The sequence below is a fragment of the Octodon degus genome, unplaced genomic scaffold, assembly GCF_000260255.1.
Source record: "Octodon degus isolate 3935 unplaced genomic scaffold, OctDeg1.0 scaffold00126, whole genome shotgun sequence".
Lineage (NCBI taxonomy): Eukaryota > Metazoa > Chordata > Mammalia > Rodentia > Octodontidae > Octodon > Octodon degus.
The window spans coordinates 1,637,751-1,662,941 of NW_004524702.1; the positions used below are offsets into that span (position 1 = coordinate 1,637,751).

The following is a 25,191-nucleotide window of genomic DNA, read 5'->3' on the forward strand; positions in this document are numbered from 1 at the left end:
GGTGTCGCCGCTGCTCTGGGAAGATGAGGTGCCTGGCTGTGCTCCGCTCAGATGCTTACAGCTAACATTCTGAGGAAAGCGCTCCCCACGGCAACCTGGGCCCCCAGCACCCAGCCCCTACATGGCTTCCCTCAGGGGTGAACTCATTAAGTACACAGTTACTGACCTCCTAGGGTGGGCCAGGTACTGTGCCAAGCACTGAGATACAGCAGTGGGCGAGACCCACAAAATCTCTGCTGTGCGGGCCGACATCCTGGAGCAGAAGAGAGGACACGGAGCTGGTTCCGTGTGGTGAGTGGGAGGACGGCGGAGCTTTCCCGGTGAAGGGCCAGGCAGCCAGGCTCTCGGTAGGCAGCAGCAGCGCTCCTCAGGGAGGGACCTCAGCGCGGGCTGGGACACCGGCCAGGAACAGACGCCTCCGAAGCTCTGCCCCGAGAGCTGGCGGGCCCGGCCTTGCTTTCTGCCTGACCCACACTTCAGGCACGGGACGGGCCATGCTCCTTAGAAGAAAGATGTTCAGGGTAGCTGGAGCTGCAGCAGGCACTTGGGATTCTCACCTTGGGCAGCCTGGCCGGGGACAAGAACGGAGGGTGGTGATTTATTGTCGCCTGTTGAAAGAATGAAGGGACGCACTTCTCCTGTGTGCGTCCTCTTTCTCCCCGACCTCACAGCCAGGTGCCATCCAGGTCCCCAGCCTAGGGCCTCAGAAGGCCAAGATCTCCTCACTTGGCAGAGGTGCACTACAGCCCGGGCTGTAGAAACTCACCCAGGGAGAGTGTGCTGGCCACGTTGGGAGTGGAGCAGCCACAGGCCTGGGGTCACAGCAGTGCACAAGCCATCAGGTGGCTCCCCATGTTGTGGCCTGATGAGGAGGCATCCAGAGGCCCGGGGTTCTGTCATGAGTCTGCCACATGTGGCGTGTGTCACCTGTGACATGGGAGGGGGCTGGGCCGGGGTGACGCCTCTACTCCGTCCCTCCTTCGCATTCCAGTGGATCCACAGAAAGGAACTTTGGAGCCTGTCATTACCAGGCTGAGCCCGACAGCCATCAGGCTGGGCTCTGGGGCAGCTTGTGTGGGTGTAGGTGGGGTCAGAGGACTCGGGCACCCTCCTCCCACGTGTGGCTCTGGGCAGGACCCCAGCAAGCAGCTGCTGAGGTCCTGGCACTCCTTGGGCAGCAGTGGTGACTCCTGAGCAGGCCCCAACCGGGGTCCCCTTGGGGCCTGCACCCAGAGGGGTGACACCTTGGGGGCCAGGGCTTGGTAGGAACCCAGGCACACTCTGCTGCCACCGTTGCCAGTGCTCCTCAACCCTGCAGGTGCCCGGGGGCTGACAGGGACACAAGAATTTCTACTGTAGGGAAACCCAAGAGGGAGCTGTCCCTTGGAGATGTGTTGATTTCTGCAGACACTGTTTTTCACCCACCCAGAGACACGAGCCCACCCTCAGCCCTGGGCCGCCCTGTGTGTCGGTCCCTGGCTGGCCCTGGAGATGGCTGTAACACCGTACCGGCCCTTTATTAGTGGCAAGGTGAGTGCTGACACCTGTTGCTTGTATGAGTCATTATTTTACCCTCACAAACCAGACACCCCATCCACACGTCACTCGGTCAGACCTGGCCTTCACCCAGAGCTGGTTCCTGCTCAAGTCCAGGTGCCTCCTCATCCCCCCACACACAAGCAATACACGCAGTGGGAACATGTGCATGCACACACACACACACACACACGTGTGTGTGCATGCACGCACACGGGCTCACGCTCAGCTGTGTACTCACACATGATGTCCCCCACTGCACATCAAAACAGGTTTTTGCTGGGGACAGGTGGCGCGGTGCTAAAACCAAAGTCATCGGGCCAGGACTGAATGGGATGGGATACTAATGCCCAAGGCCATGCAGAACATGCAGCTAGACCTAAGCAAGGTAGCAGCTTTGGGACAAAATGACAGTGATTGTGTCATCCACGCAGCGCCTTAGCTCAGGAGACACCAGCCCCGACCCAGCCTCCCAGGCTAGCCCTGGACTTTCCTGGTGCCCTCCTGCCCTGAGGAAGAGGCCAGAAGTCTGCAGCTGTGGTGGGTGGGCGTCAAGAGTTCCCTCTGAGGCCCCTGTCAGTTTCATTTTTATGACTTCTCTCTGGGTTGCCCAGGTGGATGGATGGCCGAGGTGGATGGATGGCCGAGGATGGCCGAGGGCCTGAAGTTCTGGGCCCGCCCTATGGGGGCAGCAGATCGCCTCTGGATGTCCGGTAGCAGGCCCTTCACATCTCAGCAGGTGGGCAACAGGAACATGAGGCCACGCAGCCACAGGGCTCCAGGGAAGGCACAGGCTTTTCCCACAGCTTGACCCAGGGTGGCCAGAACAGCCTCATGTATGTCCTGGGGGCTCTGTCTAGCCTCGGTGGGGACACACAGCTGGGCCCTGAGAAGTGCTAGCACATGGAGTCCCACCGGGTCGCGGTGCTAGCTGAGTCCGTCCCCACTGCTCATGCACCCAGCGCGCCCAGTTCTCAGCCTGACCCCTCTGAGAGGAACGACGGTGGCCCAGGCCACAGGCTGTGCAGTGGCCAGAGGTGCACAGAGCAAGGCGCGGTGGTGCCTGCTTGCGATCCTGGCACTCTGGGAAGGCTGAGGCAGGTGGGGCAACTTGGTGAGGCCTAGCCTCAGAAAAAAAAGAAATTAAAAGGGACTAGGAGTAGCTCAGTGCAGAGGCCCTGGGTTCAATCCCCAGTACTACAAGGGAAAAACACCTGGAACGGTGCTGCGCCATGAACCTTGAAGGCTGAGAGAGCCCCAAAGAAACCCCAGGGCAGTGGGCTGGTGGCAAAGATGGGTCAGGGTGGCCCAGGTGGTGTGGAGCTGGCTGCAGAAGGCACCTTGCCCCACCCCTTGTGACGTGCATGTCACCAGCCCTCTAGACCGCAGGCTCACTCAGCCTCTCCACCCAGCACACACATGAAGGAGGTGTGGACTAAAATCACTTTAATAGCAACAGCAACGTCTTAGGGCTGGGAGCCTCGGGAGACACGGCATGGGTGGCACTGGACAGCCACAGCAGACGGATGGTTCACGCGGAAGACAGACGGTGGGGAGGTGGGAGGCGCTCCTGCCCAGCCTCTTCAGGCCCCAGGCAGGCAGGCCTGGCCTCTACGCAGGGTACTCGTACTCTTCCTCCGCGCTGCGCCGGCCGAAGTCCATCCAGCCCACGTAGTCCCGGTCGCTGATCCTGTGGTTGGGGTCCAGGCCCTGCAGGCTCTTGACCATGGCCATGCGGCCCGAAGGCGCTGCGAGGCAGAGAGAAGGACAAGGGTGTTAACCCGAGGACCTGACCGCTCGGACCCTGAACAGCAGAAAAGGCCAGACCTCACAGGAACCAGGGAGCCACTGTGAAGACCAATACAGGGAGGAGGAAGCCTGGGGGCCGGCGGCCCGGGCAGCACCCACCAGAGACGGGTGGGCTCCTTTGCACCTGCCTGGTGCAGGCTCTGGGCTTGCCTCCGTTTACCTCGTGTCCCAACCCCAAAACCTGTGGATGTGGATCCCGGCTCTTCCTGCTGCCCGACCACTCCTAGATCCCACCCTTAGCGGCCACAGGGCGCCTGGCTCTGCAGGGAGCTTTACGCCAGGCTGGTCATGGCGTCCTGATGAAGTGATTAAAAACAAACACAAACAAAAAAACAAGAAACAAAACAAAAAGGGGATCAAGTCCCACTGCTATATAAATTGTTTTAAACTATAAGACCCAGAGAAGGATACACTAATGGGCTGAGATCTCTGCTCCCAGAAAACACCTTCCAGAGACTCACAGGCGAGAGGTCACAGTGACCTCACTTAAATCAGCATCTGCCAAACGTGACAGCCAAGCCCCAAGTAGGTGCAGCCCCAGGAGCTAGGCCAGCAGCTCTCAGCTGGAAGCCAGGCTGAGCAAGCAGGCACAGGAAGGCTGCCAACCCTGCCCCAGAGCATCATCAGCTCCCTCAGGGCAGGAAATCAGTGCGGGGTCTGCTGGACATCTCTCTCGCTGACTCCTAAGCCCAGAGACAGGGCTGCCCCGTCCCAGGCGGGTAGAGGCTGAGGGGCTTATGTAGTGAAGGACCCTGCAGGAGTGGCAACTAGCGAGGAACTCCGCCAGCTAAGGAAGCCAGGAAAAAGCAAGCACATAGAACAAAGTCCCCACCTCCCACAGCCCTACCCCTTCCCAGGTGGGGGTTAAGTGTCACCTCAGCCAGTGGCGCGCACATGTGCATGCACACGCATGCACACACACACACACACACACACACACACACACACCCGTCGTGGACACTTGCTGTGCGGGATGAAGGCAGCCCCACTGGGAGCTGGTTCATAGTGCAGCAAGCCTGCAGACCTGGCACCTGATAGTCCCTTGAAAATGGACCATCCTACTATCTGCTCTAGGATGATGCCACTCCAGGGCTGTCACCACCAAGGTCCCCATGCTCACCCCTGCACCCCACCCCCCATCATTCATGATGCCTGCACCTGTGGTTGTCCCCACCGTCGTCCCCAGCTCTGATGTGGAGGTGGCTGACAACTGATCTCTGGAATTGGAGTAAAGAGCCTGACCCCTTCAACCCAGGAAAGCAGTGCCACTGGGCTAATGTCCCAGGCCCTCAGCCCTACTGCCATCTCTTGTCACCCTCTGGGGCCAGTGGACTCACATGACACAGCAGGTGTGAAGGTGCCTGGAGGGCTCTTGAAAGGTTGGAGAGAGGCCAGGCAGATGCAGAGCGGGCTCTGCAGTCCAGGCTGGTGTGGCTATGTGCCACTGGGCCACTGGCCACTAGAGGCCTCTCCTTCCCTCCTCCTCAGGCCTGCGTCTCCCAGCTCCCAAGGGCAGGTTTCTGGCTGGAGCCCTGAGGCACAACAGGCTCAGAGCTGAGAAAGCCCAGTGTGATTGCAAAGTCTGCAAACGCAGGAGGGCCCTGGGCAGTCTGTGTAGAAATACCTGTCCTCCTTGCCATCCACCACAAGAGCTGGGTGGGTCTTAGCTGGCACTGACCTGGGTGGAGCAGCAAATCCCTAAGCAGTTGCTGCTCCCCCTGTTCCCCTTCGGCTGGGTGCTGAGAGGAAGGAGGAGGGGCTGGGAAAACGCTTGGAAACCCCTCCTGCAAAGGGTCAAAGGGTCAAAAGGCTGCACTGCCAGAGCCTCTGGCAGCTAGGGTCTAGGAGCTGGCTTGGCGGTTCACTTTTCTTCTAGATTGTTTTGGATCTTTCTTAGAGCTGGGGAGAGTTCCCCATCTACCTATGGCTCAGTGACAGCCTGGCTGATCTTCAGACCACATCAGGGGGCAGAAACTAAATTACTTTCAGATCAATAATGAGAAACAACCCCAAGCGGTCAGACTTTCTCCATCCCCTGCGGCTCGGGCCAGTGTTTCTGTCTCTCAAAGCAGCACACGTAGCAGGCAAGCAGCACAGGGGGAGCTGGGGTGACTTCCCCACAGGAGGAAGACGCGCAGCAAGCAGCTTCTCCTGTCCTTTCCTTCTTGAGCCCGCTAAGGCTCAGCACCAGGCTCTGGCGCAGCAGTAAGAGCCCCGTGGAAGGGGCCTCCTGAGCCTCCCTGTCCAGGCCCGTAGGTCCTGTGTGGCGGCTGCCCGGCAGCTCAGCTCGTGTGGTCTGTGTCACTGTGGATAAAGCTGGGAGGAAAGCCTGTCCCCACGGGGGATTCCTGCAGATGCCTGAGCCTCTTCAAAGTCAGAGAGACAGGAAGGGCTCAGGGACCCCTGCCCACCTTTTTGTTGCCACAGGAAGCCAGGCCAGGAAGGAAATCCTTGGCTGGCTCCTGGCCAGGTCACTCCATTCCCCATTCCCGGGGAGGACTCGGGTGCTGAGACACAGCAAAATGCAAAAAAGCGCGTCTCTCCATAACCTCATTACCCGCCCACTGTCAAGGAAAACTTCAAGCAGCTGCCTCTGCCTTCCCTCTCCTCTCCTACTCGTTGGACTCTGCTGAAACGGACACCTCCGTCGCTTCTTTTTGTAGGGTCCCAGGCATTCTCTGGGCTGGTACCGCGAGCAGGGGTTCCAAATTGGTGGCTCCCAGACCCACCGCGTTAGCAAAGGACGCGCTTTAGTGCCTCTGGGAACCAATCCTTTTGTGGGTGCAGGCACTGTCCTTAAATTTGCCCATAAAATGGTGCTGAACGTGATCAGAAACCCGGCGTCCAAAATTAGCTCAAAGGAAGGGCTCACCTGCAGTCCTGCACATCCTCTCTGGATTTGCTGCACAGGACCTCTGGAAACCACCCTGCGCGGGGCGGAGGGACTCTGCAAAGGGGCCACGTCCTCTGGGCACCAAGCGGAAGTCACCCTGGGCAGGCAGGGCAGCAAAGGGCTGGGGAGGGGAAAGGGCCTCACCTTTCCGGGCCTGCTGGATGTACCGAGCGAGCAGCACGCCCAGACGCGCCCGGGGCTCAGCGCCCGTCCTCGTCCGAAGCTGCCTCTGGGGCGCGTCCTCTGCACCCAGGGTCCCGGGGCCCAGGGGTCCTGCCGGGGACAGAGGCTGCGTCCATGCGCCGGTCGCCAGAACCGCCATCAGCACGCACAGGCACAGGCCACCGTTCATGGCTGTGGAGAGCAGGGAGGGGTGAGGGCCGTTGGGGAGCAGGAGTCGGGGTCCCCGGGGATCCCAGGTCCGGCACCCGGAGCCCCACGGGACCTCGCTCTGCCGCGCGCGCAGAGGAAGGAAGGGCTCCGGTCCTGGAAGCGAGCAGGGTTTGAGGAGCGCACGGTTAGAGATCACACAGAACCAGGCCGTGGGAGGGCGCGCGGGGCCCCGAGGGAAGGGCGCCACCGGACAGCCCAGCTCTGCGGGGAGAGGGGCGCGGCGCGGGCGCGGCTGGAGCGCAGCCGGGTCCCGAAGTTTCCCAAGCGCGAGGCGGGCCTCCGCCAGGCGGTCCCCGCGCTCGGCTGGCCGGGAAGGCGCGCCCAGATGCGGCGTCGCCAAAGCGTAGAGAAAGCGCGCGCTCCCATCCGAGCCCGGGCTGCCCTAAGCCCTAGAGATTTGCGTCCGGACCTCCTGGGCTTTCATCGGAGAAGACGCAGAGTCCTCCTCAGCTGTTCACCCGCCTGGCGCGCACCGGGGAGCAGCACGGCCCGAGCAACCCGGAGGACACGGGACAGGGACCGCGGAACCTACCTCTGGGCGACAGCGCGGTGACTCCCGCCAGGGACCCTGCGCCGCCCCTTAAATAGCCCGGGTCGTCGTCACCTGCTGTGACGCAGCCCCGCTGCACGTGCGCACGGCGACGGCTGGGGGCGGGGACGGTCCGGAAGCCCCCGCCCCTCGCGGCTGCACCCCACGGGCTCCCGGGCTGCGCAGGAGTCGGGTTTGTCCCGCTTGGGGACCCTGCGGTCCTCTGGGGAGTCTGAGCGGAGACGGGGCTAGCGTCAGCTCCCCCGCACCCTCGGGCGCCCCGGGAAGCTTACCCGGTCTGGCTCTGCGTGCGCTCCAGCCTGGCACAGGTCCACCCGGACTCGCCCCAACCCTAAACCTAATCCTAACGGCTTTCGGCGGAGGCATCGCCCCTGTTCGGGAGCGCAGAGGAGGCCCAGCAAGCTGAGCGCCCTCCCTCAAAGCGGAGCGCCTGTCCTCCGCACCCTGAGCCAAGGGCGTTGGGCTCGCTGCTGGGCCGGCGTCGCGTCCGCCGGCCCTGCGGTCCCAGACTGCGCCCCTGGGGCACCAGCCCCGACCCCCAGCTCCCAGGCCAAGCGGGAGTCATTTGGAGCCGAGATTCCCTCGGAGACGCGGTGTGGGGACCCTGGTCCGCCCCTGCCCCCTGCTGCGGTCTGGAGAGCCCGCGGAGGGCAGGGCCTTTCTGTAAGAAACCGTGGAGATTGGTGCCAGGAGCCTAACGTAAACCTGACAGCAGAATCGCCTGATGGGGCTCAGATACCCCAGAATTCTGACTCTGCACGTGGGAGGGGGCCCTGGACCGGCTTGGAGAGCGTTGCATGGGACCTGCTCCCGGAGCTGGCCGCATCAGTCCTTGCCCCGCGTTTAATTCTTCTTTATTTGCCCACATCTGGTGCGAGCCCCAGGGCTGCGGATGAGCCAGAGCTGAGGAAACCCTGCCACCTGGTGACCTCTGGGCGCTGCTGCCCACCTGCTTGGGGACAGGTCAGGCTTTGGCCTGTAGACCCACTGGGTGAATTCATCCAGAAGTGGCTTCTGCTTTTTGGTCCAATAACAAAAGAGAACAAAGTTCTCCCTGGTCTACAGGTTCCTCTGTCTTGTCTCATGTCTCCAAGAAAAGGGGTGAAAGAACCAGCAGCCTTCCAGCTGTCCTCTGTCCTCTCTCCCTGTCATGGAGCCCCAGCAATGTGGAAGGCCCCCTGCTGGGGAGCTGGCCAGGCTCCCCATTGATGGCTGGCCGGTCTGCAGTCGAGGATTTCCATCTGATTTTGAGGAAAATAACTAGGGTGAGCTTCTGTGAAAGGCAGTCTTGAGAAAGAGGTGGCATCCTCCATGTTGTTGTGGGAAGCATCTGTCACAGGGACACACATCCACCTTGGGTTGTGGGATGTGTGGGTTTCCAGGGCCACACAGGAGCCTCTTAGCTTACTCTTCTTCCCATTAAATTGTTACAAGAAATCACATTCAGCAGAGGGAGGCGGGGAGGCTGTTGGCTGTGGTCAGAAGACACTGGCTTGACGCTTCTGCGCGGGCTCTTGTGCTTTTCCTCTTGAACACATGTTACAAGTGCCCATCCTTGTCCTGGGACATTTAAATGTCACACGACCTCCACCTCTGAGCAAGGATGGGGAGCAGAGAATTGATCTGGGGGTTAAGGTGTCCCCAGAGGCAGGAGTGGGGGAGGGGAGAGAGAAGACCCCAGAGTAAGCTGATGAGAGAGTCACTGCTGTGGACTCTTAGGAACATACACATGGTCTGTGTTTGCAGTGCATAATCATTGCATTCCTCATGGGTAGTTGGGTGGAGGAGAGGCCAGCTGCCAGCTGGTCATCTCCATGCTGTGGCCAAACAGTGCCCAAACCCCAGAGTAGCAGAGCTGGTGGGAACCCACAGTGGGTGGGCTCAGGCCCAGCCCCTGGAAGTGGGTTTGCTGAGCCTTTCAGATCGGAGATGGTGAGCAAGCTGAACTCAGGTTATTTGAGGGAGACCTGGGTTCTCTGGGGTCCTGAGGACTCAGCTTCCCCTGGAAGCAGAGGGTAAATCTGTGACCCCACAGTGATCCTGGCCTGCATGAGAGACCCCACCTGCTGGCCAGGGGTGAGCTCGTGAGCATTTAACAAGCCGAGCTCAGAATTGGTAGGGAGCTGGCATGCTAGGCAAGTGGCATCCGACCTTCCACTCATGGTCCTGCCTTGGTGCTGGGGCCAAGCGGGCCAGGTGTTCCTTGCAGTTGTGCTGGCTTGGCACTGTGTAAGGGTTTGGGACGTGGGTGTAAAAGCAGGGACAGCTCCTGCTGCGGTGGCAGAGCCACAGCGAGGATGTGACAGCAAGCGACGGGCTGGAGTGCCACAGTGAGAGCCTGCCCACACTGACGCACACCTGGAAGCCCGCTTCACAGACCCCACACGAGCCCAGCACTGTTGGTCAGTTTACCGGACTGCACTCTGCAGGGCTCGAGGGCTGCGCATCCAGAGGGCTGCGTGTTGCGGATTTCAACAGGAGACGGCTGCCATTTTGGAAATAGTGTGTCACCATGCCAGCGATGCTCATGAGTCTGAGTTCTGTGCCTGACATACGGATACTGGTTGTGCATCTAGCTGCTCCACACACAGGTCCTGTGTTTATATTATTTGGTCTTTATTGCAAATTATCAAATGACTAGAAAAATTCTGATTAGTAGCAAACTGCATGACTTGCTTGAAATCCAAACTTGTTCTGAGTAGCTGCCTGTGTCTAACACTTCTGTCTTCCAATTGGCAGAGGCTGCCCATGTATACACTGAGATACATGTGGCTTAAGTTTTTTGCATCTTTAATTTATTTATGTCTGTATTGGGTACAGGGTCTCACCATGGACCTCAGACTCATAGTAATCCTCCTGTGTCAGCCTCCCCAGTGCTGGGATTATAGGCATGTGCCACCACACCTGGTTTCGGTGGCCAGCTCAGAATGCAGTGCGAGGGATCAGACCTGGGCCTTTGTGCTTGCCAGGCAGGTGCTTAGGTCGCTGAGCCCCCAGCCCTACGTGTGGCTTATTATAATTTTTTTCTGTATTATAGAATGTTTTATACTTGCAGCTTGGACTGACTTTAAAGTATTGACAGCTGGGCATGAATTAAAATGATAAGGACCGATTTCATCAGTCATGTGCTGTTGCCATAGCAAAAAGAGTTGAACGTGAGCTCGCCTCAGCCTCCGATCGCGTGGTGGGGCCGGGGCGCTTCTCTGAAGAGCTGAGGGGAAGCAGGGGCCGTGGGCACCTTGGTCTGCCTGACTCATCTGGGTCAGAAGCTGACTGGAATCGAAGTTAGGGTGCTGCCCCCCCCCGGCACTGGTGGGGGACAGGGCCTGGTCCTGAGGGGGGCTGGGGCAGCCTTGAGCCTTCTCGGGCTGGCATTGTCACGGCCAGGATGGGGCCTGGTACTTAGAGACCATGGCAGTACCTGTCCAGTCTTCAGGGGCCAAGGTCGGAATCTCACTGAGGAGGCAGAGGAGGCAGGTGAGCGCGTGGGCAGAGGCGGGTGTTCGCAGGCCACAGAGTGGTGGGCATTAGTTACCTTGGGGTGGTAGCGGAGGGGGGAGAGGCTGCTGTTGAAGGGGTCGCTGAGTCTCAAGCGTTCCTGATGTGCACGCTCAGCCCTGCCCGAGCTCTCTCTGGCTCTTCCGGCTCAGCTTGGGGAAAAGAGGCAAATGGAGCAGGGAGCAAGGGTACAGCAGGAGGGAGGCCAGTCGGGCCTGTGGGCAAGGAGGTGGCCAGGACGTGGCCGCGCAAGGCTGCTGTAGAGTTCTTCCTCACCCCGCGCTGCTTGCTGCCCCAGCCTGCCCACACCACCTGATCTGGGGCTTCCCTGGGCAAGAGACCCAGGCTGGGGAGGGAGGTCCAGGTCCCCACAGGCTGCCTGGAGGCGCTGGCTTTCAGGACCTGGAGTTCACAGTCCATGCTGTGCTGAGCCATGTGTGAAGGTCAGGGTGGCAGAGATGGCAGCCAAAGAAATGAGGAAAAATGCTTCATGCTGGAGAGTTGTGTTTGGCAGCAGCAACTGGACCAAGTCTGTCCCTTAAGGAGTAGCCTGGCCCTGCGGGCAGCCTGTGCAACAGAGCTGAGGGCCAGAAGGCAGGACGGGAGGGCGTACGTGGACTTTCAGCACCTGGGCTGTGGTCAAGCAAGGAGCTTGTGGACAGCTGCACAGGCTACCTGACAGGAGAGCGGCAGACGGCTGCGGACAGCAGGATGGCTGGTGCCGGTGCCAGGCCCAGGGAGCCAGAGGATGTGGGGGAGCTGATCGGCCAGCTTGCACTTCTTATGTAAGCTTCTGGAGCCAGGAGGAAGAGACTCGGCCCTAAACAAGGGCCCTGCTCGCTTGCTCGCTCGCTCGCTCTTTTTCTTCCTTCCTTCCTTTTTTCATATTTTGTGCAGGGTCTCACTGTGCAGCTCGAACTCGTAGTGATCTTCCTGTTTTCCGCTTCCCAAGTGCAACAAGGACCCTGTTTTATATTTTGGGCTCTGGTCGTGGTTCATGTACCCCAAAAACAGACTCTGAGACAGACCTGGGTGCAGACCAGGAGGCATGTCGGGGATTTCATCTGGGAAAGCTTTCCCGAGGACATGGAAGAGAGAAAAGGAGGAGAGAGACTCGTAGCGTGGCCCTGCCAGGAGCCCCTGGCTGTCTTGGGCCTCTCTGAGAAGCCTGTGGGATAGGCCAGTGGCAGCATCACGCTCTTGTCGCCGGGCCAGGAAGGCTGGTTGGTGGTGACAAGATGTGTCACAGGCATCGGCCGGGAAAGGTACAGAGGTGCAGGGTGGATGCCATCAGCCTGTGCCAGAGCTGTTCCCTCAGCTTTCGAAGACACATGGTGGAGCTGGCAGCAGCATCTGCCGCTGGCCTGAGCACAAGACCTGGCTACAGCCCCCTTGGAGGAGGAGCAGGGGGTCTCCCGCCCTGTGCTTCCTTTTGGTGGAATGAGGGGATCCAGAGGCCGCAAGAGTTTCCCAGGTGCACAGCCAAGAAATGTGTCCTTTATTCAGGTGAGCATTGTGCTTTCCCTGAGGACAAGGGATGGCAGAGTCAAGGCCCGGGTCTCCCCCGCTGCCTGTGTGACCGCCCTGTGGCTTTGCCACCTGGGGTTTGCGCGATCTCACAGCAGGGCAGGGTTGCTTCCTAGGGCAGATGAGGTCTCAGTGGGGCAAGCCTTAGGCTAGATGGCACTGCCTGTGGGAAGAAAACGCGTGATTCCTGTCCTCCCCACAGGCTGTGTGACATCTGCGTCTGGTGTCCCCTCCCACGGCTTCGTGACCTCAGGGCAGGCTCATGAAGGATGATTGATGGGGCTGCCCCAGCTAAGTGATGCTAGCTAGGAAGGGGGCCGTTGGAAGAGGCCGGCCCCTGGGGTGAGACCTGTGAGCACCTGTCTTCCTCCCGCTGGTCCCTTTGCTCCCTTCTTCCTGGCCCCCAGGACATGAGCCACCATCCCCTGCCAGGCCCTTCCTCTGTGCCTTCCTGCTTGGAGCTGGCTGACCATGACTGAGTCCTCTGAAGCCATGAGCCAAAGTAAACCTCTCGTCCCAGTGACGAGAAAGTGACCAAGACCCTAAGCTTCCTGAGATGAAGACTGGAGTCACAAGGAGCCCCAGAGTGCAGCGTCACTCACATTCCTCTGAGAACTAGAGTCCCATCGACACAGAAGCAGAGGGAAGGAAGCAAGCAGAGCCCATGTCTGCTGGGCATGTTCGGTCTCAGGGGTTATTCTGGGCTCCCTGTGAGCTGCCCCTTGCGTAACGAGATGCTAATTTAAAGAGGATGGATGCAGAGGGCAGGAGGGAGGCGGAGCTCCATCTGGGCAGCCCTGACTGCACAGGAGGTGCCAGGCTGCTAAAGGCTCGCGCATGTGCTGCGCCCCAGCCGAGAAAATCCAAAGCCAAGAGCTGGGGGTGTTTGCAGCCCAGCCTGGAGCTTCCCACGCCATCTGCCTTCCTTGGAAGATGCAGACGGCCCCGAGAAAGCGTCTGGAGTTGGCTGTGGGCTCATGGATGCAGCTGCTTCTTTCTCCTCCACCCATGGCTGCCTGCTTCCTTGCCACCACGGGAAGAGTGGACTGCGAGTGTGCCTGCTTCCTTCCCAATGAGGGAAGAGCGGACCGCGAGTGTGCATGCAGGTGTTTGGGAGCTGCGCAGCTGCCCCGCACACCTCCACTCTGCAGACCGGGACCGCACTGGCCTTGGGACTGCTGCTTGCAGATGTGGGTTTCAGAGCTGAAGATCAGTCGCCCCAGAGCCTGCATCTCTGTGATGGTGTGGACTGGGGCTGACACCTTGCCCACTCTTTTCAGGGTCACCCTGAAGACACAGGTGCCTTGACCCTGGTGACCCCACATAGTTCTGCCCCAAGGACCTGTGGTGGTACAGGCTCAGTCTGCACCCTTGCCTGGCCTCCCCGCCCTGTCTGGTCCTGGTTCCCACCCCAGGGTTCTCGGGGTACAAGTAAGCCCCTTGCAGTCAGAGCCTGCACTCCAAGCCTACTCTCGGGAAAACCCAAACGATGCAGGTTGAATTTTCAGCGTCCGTCGATATCCAGGGTCTTTGTACTGAGCTACATCCCCAGCTCTTTGTGCTTTTTGAGACAGTTTCACTAAATCTCTAAACTGCCCAGATTGGGTTTGAACTCGTGATCCTCCTGCCTCAGCCTCCTGGAGTGCTGGGATTACAGATGCGCACCATGAATTCTTCATGTGCCATCTATCAGTTCCCTACTTCGAGCCACTGGGGAGTTGGGCCTCTACTGAGACCCACCTCAGAACCTCTGGTGGCAGGAGTTCTATCTGCTGGCAGGGAGGCCGCGGGAGAGCAGGAGCGGACGCTTGGAGGGAGGGGAAGCCTGGAGGGCGTGACTGAGCCAGTGAGGCTGGCCTGTCCTGAGGCTGCAGGACTTCACGGCAAGGGACCCACAGCTGTGCCCACCCACGCTGCAAGGGCTGCGTGGCAGCTCAACTCGCCAGCCTTCTGGTTTCATAGATCTGGCCAGACACTCTTACAGCCCTAGCCGAGCCCCGACAGCCACGAGGAGATGGCTTCCAGTGCACCTGAGGGGCAGAGGGCGCGGCCCACGGGGACTGGGGACACCACTGGGTAGCGCTAGCCAAGCCCCCTTGGCAGGGAGTTGGCGCAGACAGCCCAGGGGACTGGACGCCACCTTGGGGCCTTGGCTGGGGTTCAGTCAGACAGGTCCAGGTGCACTCGTGGGTTTGTCCCACCACCGAGACGTGTGACTACACTGTGGCACTCCTCTCTCATGCACGCATACACGCACACGTGTGTACGTACACACTGAAAACTAGCCTTGCTACCTCCTCGTGTGGGGAGAGGGATGTCTCCACATCAGGCACGGAGACTGCTGCACCGTGTGAGAGAAAGCTTGTGTGTACCTGGAAAGGGGGCTAGCAGGCCTCGCCGGTGACGTCTGCCGCCAGCCCTCTGCCTTACCACGTTCTCACCACCCCCCCGCCCCAGTAACAGGGATTGAACCCAAGGCCATTTCCCTGAGCTACATCCCTAAGCCTTTTTTGTTTACTTTAAGATAGAATCTTGCTAAGTTGCCCAGGCTGGGCTTGAACTTGAGATTCTCCTGCCTCAGCTTCCCAGGCTGCTGGGAATGCAGGTGTAGGCCACCACACCAGGCCTGCCTCGCCCATGTTTATTGGTGTCCTACAGTGGGGTGGGCACCTCTCAGACCCTGAGCAGCAAGATTCAGAAGCCATGGTGGGGAGAACCTGACCCCAGGGCAGTGGGCACAGCCACATGGAGCAGGGCCACGGCTCCTCCGACCTTCCTGGCAGCAGCTGCCCAATACTGTGTGGGGTTCAGCGTCCTGTTCTGAAGGCACTGATGGGGAGTCCCGGCTGCTGCCTACTTTTGTGTCAGGTGGGCTGTGAGCCTCCTGGCCGGGTAGAGGTCGATTCCTTTTCTTTCAGCTGCCGTGTGGTCAGATGCTCGTGGGCTCAAGCCAGGCTCTTCTTGTAGCTCCAGCGCCAGCATCCCGGCACCCCCACTTCCTGCTTTCTTTGGTTTAGGCATCCACTTCAGAACAGCCTCGAAGCCAGCCTCATCCCAGGGCCCCCTGGCACCTGTCCTCTCTGGCCTGAGACCTGGGGCCCAACCAGAGTTGGTGCGTCCTCGGGGCTGCTGTGACCTGGTCAGCACATGGGGAGTGCTCCTGGTTCCTTTGTACCTGAGCAGAGAGCTAAGCAGGAGAGGAGAACGAGCGGATTTACTCCGGGGAGGAACGGCAGTGCGTGCCATGGTAGGAGCTCAGCCCTCATGGCAGCCTGGGTCTCGAAGGTCCTGGGTTTGAGGAGCTACGGCAGGCTCACAGCCCACTGGGTGGTGTAGGCCACACAAGGTTTTAGAGGAAAGGTCGGAGCCACTGGAGCCCCTGCAGGTGAGGCCAGACCCAGTCAAGTCCTAGCTTCTGATCCACGCAGGTCTGGGGCTAGAGGGACTGGGTGACACTGCCTGCGGTTGTCCTTGTCCTGCCCATTTCCCCATCCTCACCTCATCCTCCCATCTCCACTGCCCACCCGAGGCAGGCCAGCAAGGTGCCCTCCCCTCCTCCTCCTGGGGAGCTGAGTGTCACCCTTAGGGACAATGGGGCCCAGGCCAGTTGTTGAAAGTGGGTGCTGGCCCCCCTGCCCGCCCCTCTGTGGCCCAGAGCTGGGGCAAGCTGTGGGCTCTGACCTTGCCCCTCTGCCTGGCCTTTCCGTGGTGGTTTTACGCTGAAGTGGTGGGGTTTGGAGGAGGTGGCCAGACTCTTAGGAAGGGACGTCTTTCTGTTAAAAAGGCTGGGCCTCGTGTTCCAAAGCTCAGGTTTAAGTTCCTGATTTCCACCATGCGTGGTGGCACAGGCAGAAGCCTGAGGCAGGAGGATCCGGGAGCTGGAGGCCAGACACAGACGCGCTTCCTGCTCACAGTCCGTCTGTCTTCTGCACACATTCCCTAGAAATCTGGAAAATTCAAACTCAAGAACCAAAGATGTTGTGTATAAGGGCAATTTTAAGGAAATGACTTTAGAAACATCAAACTGAAAGAGGGTGCCAAGGCACTGGGCTGGATGGCTGCGTGCTTCCAGGGCTGGGGAGCTTCTGGGCTGGGCCTCCCCCAGGGCCTGCGTGGAGCCTGGGAAGCGTCATGGTCCTGCTCCCCAGAGTCCAAGCACGGCACCCTCCCTGTGCCCCAGCTCAGCGCGGCCCATTACCCAGGACAGAGCGCCTGTGTCTGTCCTCTGCCACTGCGGAGCGCGTGGGGAGAGGAAGCGCTGCCCTTCAGGCGCCCACACTCGCTGTGTTCTCACTCTGCCAGAGGTGTGCTTCAACCGTCGTCCAGCTGACGGAACTAGGCCAACCCTGTACCAGTGGCACTGCGGCGCTGAAGTGTGCTTGAGTCTTCAGGATGGACACAGCAGCCAGAAGACCTTCTGTGGCCAGGTTATTTCCTCTGGGTATGGTTTGTGTCACCTACATGTGTCTGTGCACACCCTGTATGCAGAAGCGTCCGTGATTCTGAGGTGCACGTTTTCCCCACACTTCAGCATTGCGGCAGTCACATCCCGGGAACGCACAGGTGCGGCCTCAATGTCTCCTCTCAGTACCAGTCCACCGAGCGACCTGTGAGCTGCTCAGCGACGTCCTGTCAGTGCTGCTGGTGCTGTGCGTGTTAATGTCAAATGCGGCCTAACGCATCCTTGGGACCTAAAGCGTCCTCAGGAAGATCACCCTACAGTTTGGTGTTGAAGTGACGTGAGAAGGCTTGGCCCTGGATGCGCAGGAAGACAAACAAGAGCAAAGCCTGGAGAGCTCGTCAGCGAAGTAAGTCTTCACCGCAGAAGCGATTGTAATTAATATTTTCTCAGCCAGCAATCACCAAGCACTTTAGATGAAAGAAGTTTCAAAGAAGCAAGCGCAGTGTGACATTTCCGTGGTATGCAGAACGATTACGGAAGCAGCGCGCAGCAGCTTCTCCAGGGAATCGGCGCCGTCTTCCCGCCCATGCATCTCACAGCAGATGGGGTCTCGGTGCGCGGTGCCGAGAATGACACAGAGCCGGTTTGCTGGCAGCCAGTGCCGGCCTGCCCTGAGAGGGCTGTGTGCATGAGGGTTAGCACGCGCCAGGCGCCCAGCCCTCCTGACGCCCGGTGCCACACCCTTGCCTTGGCCCTGCCTGCAAACATCGCTTATAGCTTAAAGCTAAGTAAAACATCTGAAGCAAGACTTCAGCACAGGGACAGCAGGCCGTGCAGCCTACCACCCTTGAGAGCCCAGCCTCATGTGGGCCCTGGCCCCAGGAAGGAGGCCGAGACCAGGCAGGGTGTTGGACACCTGGCCGACACCTCGACTGCTAAATTCCTTACAAGTGTGTAAGCTCTCTAAAGGGCGGCTGCTAGAATTCTGCTAGAGCTCATTCTAGATTTGAGGGACCTTCTTCTTCTTCTTCTTCTTCTTCTTCTTCTTCTTCTTCTTCTTCTTCTTCTTCTTCTTCTTCTTCTTCTAATGTATTTAGTACAGGGTCTACAGGGTCTCACTACGTAGATCTGACTTGTAGTGATTCTCCTGTTTTCAGCCTCCTAAGAGCTGGGATTACAGGTGCACGCCACCATGCCCAGTCTCAATTGCCGTCTCAGCATGCCCCAGGGGTAGGGCCAGCATGGCACAGTGGGGATCGAACCCCAGCCACTGCACTCTCTAAGCAGGCTCTTTAGTCCACTGAGCTATCTGGCCAGCCCTCAAGACTGTCTTTGGGATGGGCTCCTTTGCCCAGGGAGAGAAGAGAAGGAAGAACAACGATGAAAAGGCCACCCGGCTTCCAGCCCCACAGTGGGCCCTTCCACGCCTTGCGAGGAGATGCGGGCTCCCGAGATCCTCCCAGGGCTGCTGTCCTGGACCCTGAGGAGAAGGCTTGGCAGCGTTGACAACCCCAGAAAGAGCAGGAAGTAGAGCTTGGAGGAGAGGGCGGGGGTGCCCATTCTCTGAGCCAGTGCCAGCCTGGCTGGGCAGCCAGGAAGAGTTGCTCCAGCTCCATGGTCAGACGGGTGGACAGGGCCCCCGGGCTCAGTGCTCACCTGGCTCTCCTGGAGCTGGGGCCTGTGGGTGAGAGCCAGCCAGGCACAGCCTCCCTGCGGCGGCCTCCCTGTACGTTGCTCACACACTGTCTTTGCACGCTGATCCCCAGGGATGAGAGTGGGCCAGCGAGGAGTGCGTTTGCCACACCTTCGGCCCCAGCTGCTCGGAAGGCTGAGGCAGAGGCGGCTTGAATCTCAGGGCTCAGGGCTGCAGTGTACTGGGATGAGAGGATGTCCACGCCAAGTGCCACGGCACCTGGGCAAGGGCTGCACACACCAGCCAGGCCACCCAGCGGCACCCTCGTCCTCCAGATGCGAGCATGGGGCTGAGATAGGGCTGGTGGGGGCACATCCAGCCGGTGCTGGATGCTGCCAGGCATACGTGTCTCTTAGGTCTCACCCTGGACCGTCTCTGCCACGCTACAGGGGCCAGAGCTGGTGCACAAGCATTAAACCCTGGTCCTTGCTGCCTCTGGCTGCCCGCCAGCTGTGCCTCAGATCCTCCTGTCAGAGGAAGTTCCTGAGAGACCGATCCCCACAGCCTCTCCAGGAAGGGTGCTGAGCCAGGCACGGGCACAACCAGTGGACTGGATGAAGCCATGCCCTGCTCCTCCTGGAAACAAGGCGCCCAGTACATGCCCTGCTCCTCAGTTTTCCCCTTCCTCGGAGGTGCCTCACTGGTGATCTCCTCACCCATCCTAGTTCTGGGGGCGGCTTTCCACGATGCCCCTCCCCCCAGGCAGGAAGCTGTCTTCTGGCAGCTTGTGAGCAGTGTGGCCATCTCCGGAGAGGAGGAACGGGCTGGCTTGGGTCCGAAGTAGCAGTGGCTCAAAGGACACGACAGGGACATGTGGGGTCGGGAGGAGCCTGGCGGGGACCAGGGGTGGCTGAGGGAGGAGGAGACAGGCCACAGGAAGGACGCCTGGGCCAGCTCACAGTGACTTCACGGGAGTCCTGCTGCCCGGCACTCTTCCTGGCCCTGCCTGGCCAGCCTCCCTGCCCGCCCTGCCTGCCTGCTCTGTGGCACCAGCTTCTGCCTCCGCTTCCACCCTGGCCCACAGTTCCAGGCTCCTGTCCTGCTCCCAACCCGCATGTCCAGACCCACACAGCACTGACCTCAACAGGACAGGGGTGGCCAGCCGGCACAGGGTGACCAGAGGATGGCTGTCTCCTGAGAGGAGAGGACGAGGCTGTGGGACATCTGCTAGCCGTGCAGAGCAGAGGAGCGCAGCGAGGCAGCTGAGCGGGCGGTGGGAGCAGCCCTGCTGGGGACGGCAGGCAGAGCCCTTCCGGCTCCTCGCCACCCAGGACCCAGCTGGCTTCCCCGGACGTGTGCTCGTTTGCAGCCCCCTGTTGAACTCAGGGATGAGGCTTTGCCCACAGGTCACAGGCTCCTGTGGCTGCATTTCTTTTAGCATTATGATTGGTTCTTGGTCTTTTTACATTTTTTTTTACTTACTTGGTACAGGGTCTTGCTATGCAGCTCGGACTTGTAGTGATCCTCCTGTCTCAGCTTCCCTGGCACAAAGATTAGAGGTGTACCACCACCCCCGGCTTCAGGGCCAGCACAACCTCTGGGGAGGCACAGCATGAGGTACTGGGGATTGAACTTGAGTCCTTGCGCTTGCCAGGCAGGTGCTTAGACTGCCGAGCTGTCTCCCCTGCCCTGGTTCTCAGTCTTGATCCTGAGCGTGTGTGTGTGTGTGTGTGTGTGTGTGAGAGAGAAAGAAAGAGAGAGAGAGAGAGAGAGAGAGAGAGAGAGAGAGAGAGAGAGAGAGACTGGGGGCTGAGCCTAGGTCTTTACACTGAATTACATTCCCAGCTTTAAAAAAATACATTTTGGGACAAAGTCTTGTTAAGTCACTAAGCTGTCCATGCTGAGCTCCAGCTTGCTGTCCTCTGCCTCAGCCTCCAAGCACTGGGATGACAGGTGTCTGCTGCCACTCCCGGATGGATGCCCTTTTATTTGCACGTGGAGTCCCACTATTCCTGAAGAGATGCATTTAAGTTCACTTGTGGGTCTAGCTTTCTGGAAGGGGTGGATCGGGGGAGCTGCCTGGAATTACACATAGCAGGTGTTGTATCAGTCAGCGTTGTTATAATAGTGCTTTGTAACAAACAACCTCCAAATCCTGGAGCTTATAGTAGCAATGTGAATCTCACACACTGACAGGGCTGTTGGGATAACTCTGCTTCAGGCTGTGGATTAACTTTTTTAATGCAGTGAGAGCTTTTAACTAGAGATCTTCCCTTTCAATAGATCTTATGTATGTGACACAGTGAAGTCATCTGTAAGGCGTGCCGCCCAGTCAGCCTCTGGAAATAACTCATTTTGAGTAGCTCAGATTTTGTACTCATGGGTTGCCCTAGTATCTGGAAGCCACAGCTGTTCGTGGCAGCACGACTGTGGCCCTGGGAAAGGACGTGTGTGCTCGCTTGGGCCAGCTTGTTCCTGTGGTACTGCCTCTTCGGGTTCACCCGTGTTGTCCCGTGGAGCTCTCCGAGTTGTGCGCATTCGTGACATCCCTGCGTCTCTTCATCACGGGCGGCCATGAAAGCTGTCTGCACATCTTGTCCCTGGGAATGGGGCTGCCACAAACGGGTACACTAACTCTTTTTTGTGACTCTCCATTTAGCATTTTAAAACCAATGCCAAGCAGTGAGATCATGTGGGTTCTTGTTTTAACTTTTGAGGCACCGCCGCAGGTCTGCGAGGTGGCCACACGGGCCTCGTTCCCTTCAGCAGTGCAGTTTGGACTTGGGTTTTCTTGATGGCGAGTGAGGCTGGGCTTCCTGTCCTGCCTGTGGCTGCTCCCAGGCCTCCTTGGGAGAGACATCTTTGCAAGTCCTTGGTCCCTTGTAACGGGTGATGATGGGTTTGCTAGGTGTCCCTAGTAGTTGGAAACTCGTGTTTTTCAGAGACATGGTTTGCAAATGTGTGTGCTGGATTTTGTTTCCTCTGGACACCATTTGTTCTGAGATGGCAGCTGGGTGGGTGGGTGGGTGGCGGCTCCCAGGTTGCCCTGCTCCTGTGGTGGCAGAGGGAGAGCCCTGCTAGAGCCCACCCACCTCCAGTCACCAGGCCAAGCGAAGGCTGGGAGTGAGGTGCACACAGCCACGGTACACCTTGGCAGAAAATATCGGCCACCCCCAGGATGCAGAGGGGTCCCCCTGGGGCTCTCCTGGACTCTGGAACACCTATGAGGCCTCCTAGTGAGGAGAGCAGCCTCTGCCCATCCCTGGGAATGAGCCAGAAAGAATTCCTGGCCTGGCCCTTGACGAGTGTTCCTGCCCGGCACTGGCTCCTGCCCGGCGCTGGCTCCCGCCCGGCACTGGCTCCAGCCCAGCCTCAGCCATCTCTTTCTCAGCTGTGAACTAGGCACTGGGCAGGCTGAGGCAGTGGAATGCACATTCTAGCTTCATCTGGGCAACTTACTGAGGTCCTGTCTCAAAAAAAACAAAAACAAAAACAAAAACAAAAACAAAACAAAAAAAAAAACACCTAACAAAGACCCAGGAATGTAGCTTAGTGGGAAGACCTGGGCTCAGTTGCAGGGGTGGATGTAGACCAGGGCAGAGGAAAAGGCCCTGGAGTTCCAGGTTTCTCTTCCCTGCTCCTCTCAGAGTAGACTGACTTTGCGGGGCATGTTCCCCTCCCCCGACGTGAGGCCAGGAGCAGCCAATGCCCCTCACACCATGGAGCCACTCCCAGAGCCCTCACAGCAGGGAGCCCAGGCGGGTAGCTGGAGCACGCCCCTCATAGGCAGGAGCATGTGTCCAGACAATCATGGGACACATCTCACCAGATCAGCCACGTGCACATGCAGTGACCCACATGCACACGTGCACGCATGCGCGCACACACATGCATGCACAAGTTCTCTCCTTTTCTCTCGTTCTCATCCTGGTGTTGGGGATGAGGCCGTAGACTGGCGCTGCCTCCAGATCAGGAGAGATGGATTACATTTGTGCACGGAGATGAGGAACAGCATGGTTCCGAGAGGCATAGAGAGTGCGTGAACCCTCCTGTCGGGAGACCTAGGTGTGTTCACAAGACTGGTAAAGTACCTGCCTTGGGCCCTGGAGAAGCAAAGGCATTTGGGGACACCTGGGGGTCTTGCTGCAGAAGAAGGGCTGGCTCTTTCCCTTGTCCTTGAAAGAAGGGATTTGGAGAGGATTCCACACCTGGCCAGGACTGTGAGGAAGCGTGAGGCTTGGGACAGTGAAGGCTCTGGCCAAGCCACTGCTGTGGTGTCACAGGGTCCCTAGGAATGTGTGGCCGGGGGAAGTTTGGGGTCTGTCTGCCCAAGAACAGAGCCTCGGGTCTGTGATGGAAGCTGTGAGGCGGCCTGCTCTGCCTTGAGCCTCCGTCCCCAAGGCCCGGCTTCCAGGTCAGCATGAGGATATTTCATTCAGCAACCAGCGCTGCCCCGTTCCCTGATGGTTGCATGTTTCTCCACTCTGAATAAATTAGCTCGGGTGCGTGGTTGCCCTGTGCAGACAGGGCAGTCTCCTGGCCTCCTTTCCACCTGCTGCAGGAGGGAGATAGCTCCACAGAGGCAGAGGCAGGACCCGACCTGACCCCTGGAGCTGGAGCAGCTCCCTTTCCCCAGGTGACCACAACCACAGAGGTTCCCGAGAGAGCAGAAACCTCGGCGGCAGTGCAGGTGGCTGTGGTGGCACAAGGCGTCTTTCCTGGACCACAGTCTTCCTACAGGGAGAGCCAGCTCTTCCTCTCCCTCTGTCCAGCGGCCTGGGACTCCTGCCCAGCACCATCCTGACCGCTACTCCAGGAAAACCAGCCCTAAGGGCCCCGCCCCTTGCTATCCCTCCAGCCTTCACCCCAGCAGTGCTGGTGTCCCAGGTGTGGCACCCCTGAGATGAGAGAGACTCGACCTCCCCGCAGCAGTGGCCACAGGTCTGCAAGTCTGCACCTCGCTGAGCCAGCCTAAGCCGGCCTCGGTGAGATCGGCCAGAGAGGGAGCTGGACTGTCTGTACCGTAAGCACAGCAGGGCCACGAGAACGCCTGTGACTGTCTCTTCAATGAAAGACCTGGGGAAGCATTCTTCACAGAGGGCTGAGGGCTGGGAGAGGAAGGAGAGCGGGGCTGGAAGGCATCCCGTGACCTGGGTCTACCTGTGCCTGCGGAAGACCCACAGCTGGATTTCCTAGCCATGGCGGTCAGGGAATTCTTACTTGAGCCAGGTGGACTTCTGTCAACTCCACCCTGCCTTGTTGAAGTGGGCGGGTAGAGGAGGAAGTTTCCTTTCTGGTGGTCAGGAAGAGCACAGTCTCTTTGTCTCTCTCTCCCAGTGAAGGGGATGGAGAGGGAGGGCTGACTGGGGCTGATGTGGAGGACAGCACTGCTGGGATTCTGCAAGGGAGAAAGCCCTCTGCAAACCCTGCACATTGCAGGCCCAGGTCCGAACGCGTGAGGCCTGGCCTGGCCTGTGCGGGTGCGGTGACAGTCCTCACATGCCCTGTTAGAGTGCCCAGCTATGAGTGAACAGGGCACTGCACAGCTGGCCTGTGGGCCTGGTGCTCCTGGGCAGGGACAACCACAGGGAGCGCACTTCCCTGAGCACTGCTGGCAGCCAAGGGGCCCTGGGATCGCAGGAACTGAGCGCTTTGCAAAGCGTGGCTACACCTCCTGCAGCTGCAGGCAATCAGAGATCCCTGTCTCTAGGGATCTGTTTCCACTTCCTGGGCCTGCCAAGGTCCCTAACGCAGATTAAGCGCAGGCAGTGCTGCCTCTTGTGAGCAGGTTCTTCAGGCTCTGGGGAAGCATCCAGTTAGGAGCAGAGGCCATCTGATCCCAACCCTAAGTCTGCAGGGGTTGCCCTCCCGCGCCCCCAAGAGGAGCAGGCCAGATGCCAGCACAGTGGTGAGGGTTTGGCCAGGAGGAGCCAACTGGAGAGAGCCTGGGGCAGGAGGCAGAGGGAGGAGGGCGTGAGATGAGGGCAGGGACACACAGACTGCTGGGTGTCTTGTCCGGGCAGGGTCAGAAGCGAATTCCGCTGAAGCCCAAGGACAGGAAGGGTGGTCCATCTCTGAACAATCTAGGTCACTACCAGAATTGGTGACATGCTCCCCGGGCCTTTGTCTCTTAAGAAGACAGTTTTCTCTATCCGAGTTGAAGTAGCCACAGCAGGCGCTCATCTGAATCAGAAGACGGGCCTAAGCCAGGCACCGGGCGCATGCCACCAGTCATCCAGCACTCCGGGGCTGAGGCAGGAGGATGAGCTGAAGCCCAGCCCAGGCAACTTAGGGACCTGGCTGGCTGCCCTCGAACAACTTAGGGACTCTTCGAGATGCGTCTTCCACTAACAAAAGGAAAAGGGTGGGAGATGTAGCTCAGTGTGAAGGCCCTGCATTCAGGCCCCAGAAAATGGGAGGAATTTTTAAACGTTTTATGTGAAACTCCTTTGAAGAGTATCCTTGAGGAAAAATTCAAGCCGCCTGAACCTCACTCCACAGGCTCTGCCCTGGCTGAGACTTCGGGGGGTGAGCCTCTGGGGGAGCAAGGTCAGCAGCATGACACAGGTCTGTCCCCCCCCTGTCCCCGCTCCTCACATCTGGTTCTGGCACCCGATCTGCTGGGTCGGGCAGTGGCAAGAACACAGTCCTCCAGTGACCCCAGGTCCATCAGCACTAGGACACGACTTGAGGCCCATGATAGCAGGCGGCCTCATTAATACTGGCGTTATTTACACATCCGCGTAAACCTTGCCCCATTTCCCCTGCACGTCTCCTCCCAGGCAATAAAACTTGATGGCTCCGATTCTCCCGCTGAACAAACACCGTCTCCTGTCCTCGTTCCCTGCAGCATGTGGGGGCTGCAGCTGGTCAATATGCGCCGCCTGGAAAGCCTTCTTGTTTACCTTGCATAAGGCCACGAGCGGCCCCCTTAGGAATTAAGGCACACC

The 25,191-nt window shown here is 59.2% G+C and overlaps 1 protein-coding gene across 1 annotated transcript; it reads right to left on the bottom strand.

The window, feature by feature from the left end:
* Window positions 1-3,018: 3,018 nt before the first annotated feature.
* Window positions 3,019-6,590, bottom strand: Cck (cholecystokinin). The gene is made up of 2 exons (XM_004640655.2): window positions 6,383-6,590; window positions 3,019-3,284 (listed from the first exon to the last, which is right to left on the bottom strand). Exons 1-2 carry the CDS (start codon window positions 6,588-6,590, stop codon window positions 3,148-3,150), a joined length of 345 nt encoding a protein of 114 aa, XP_004640712.1. The 3' UTR covers window positions 3,019-3,147.
* Between the last annotated feature and the right edge of the window lie 18,601 nt (window positions 6,591-25,191).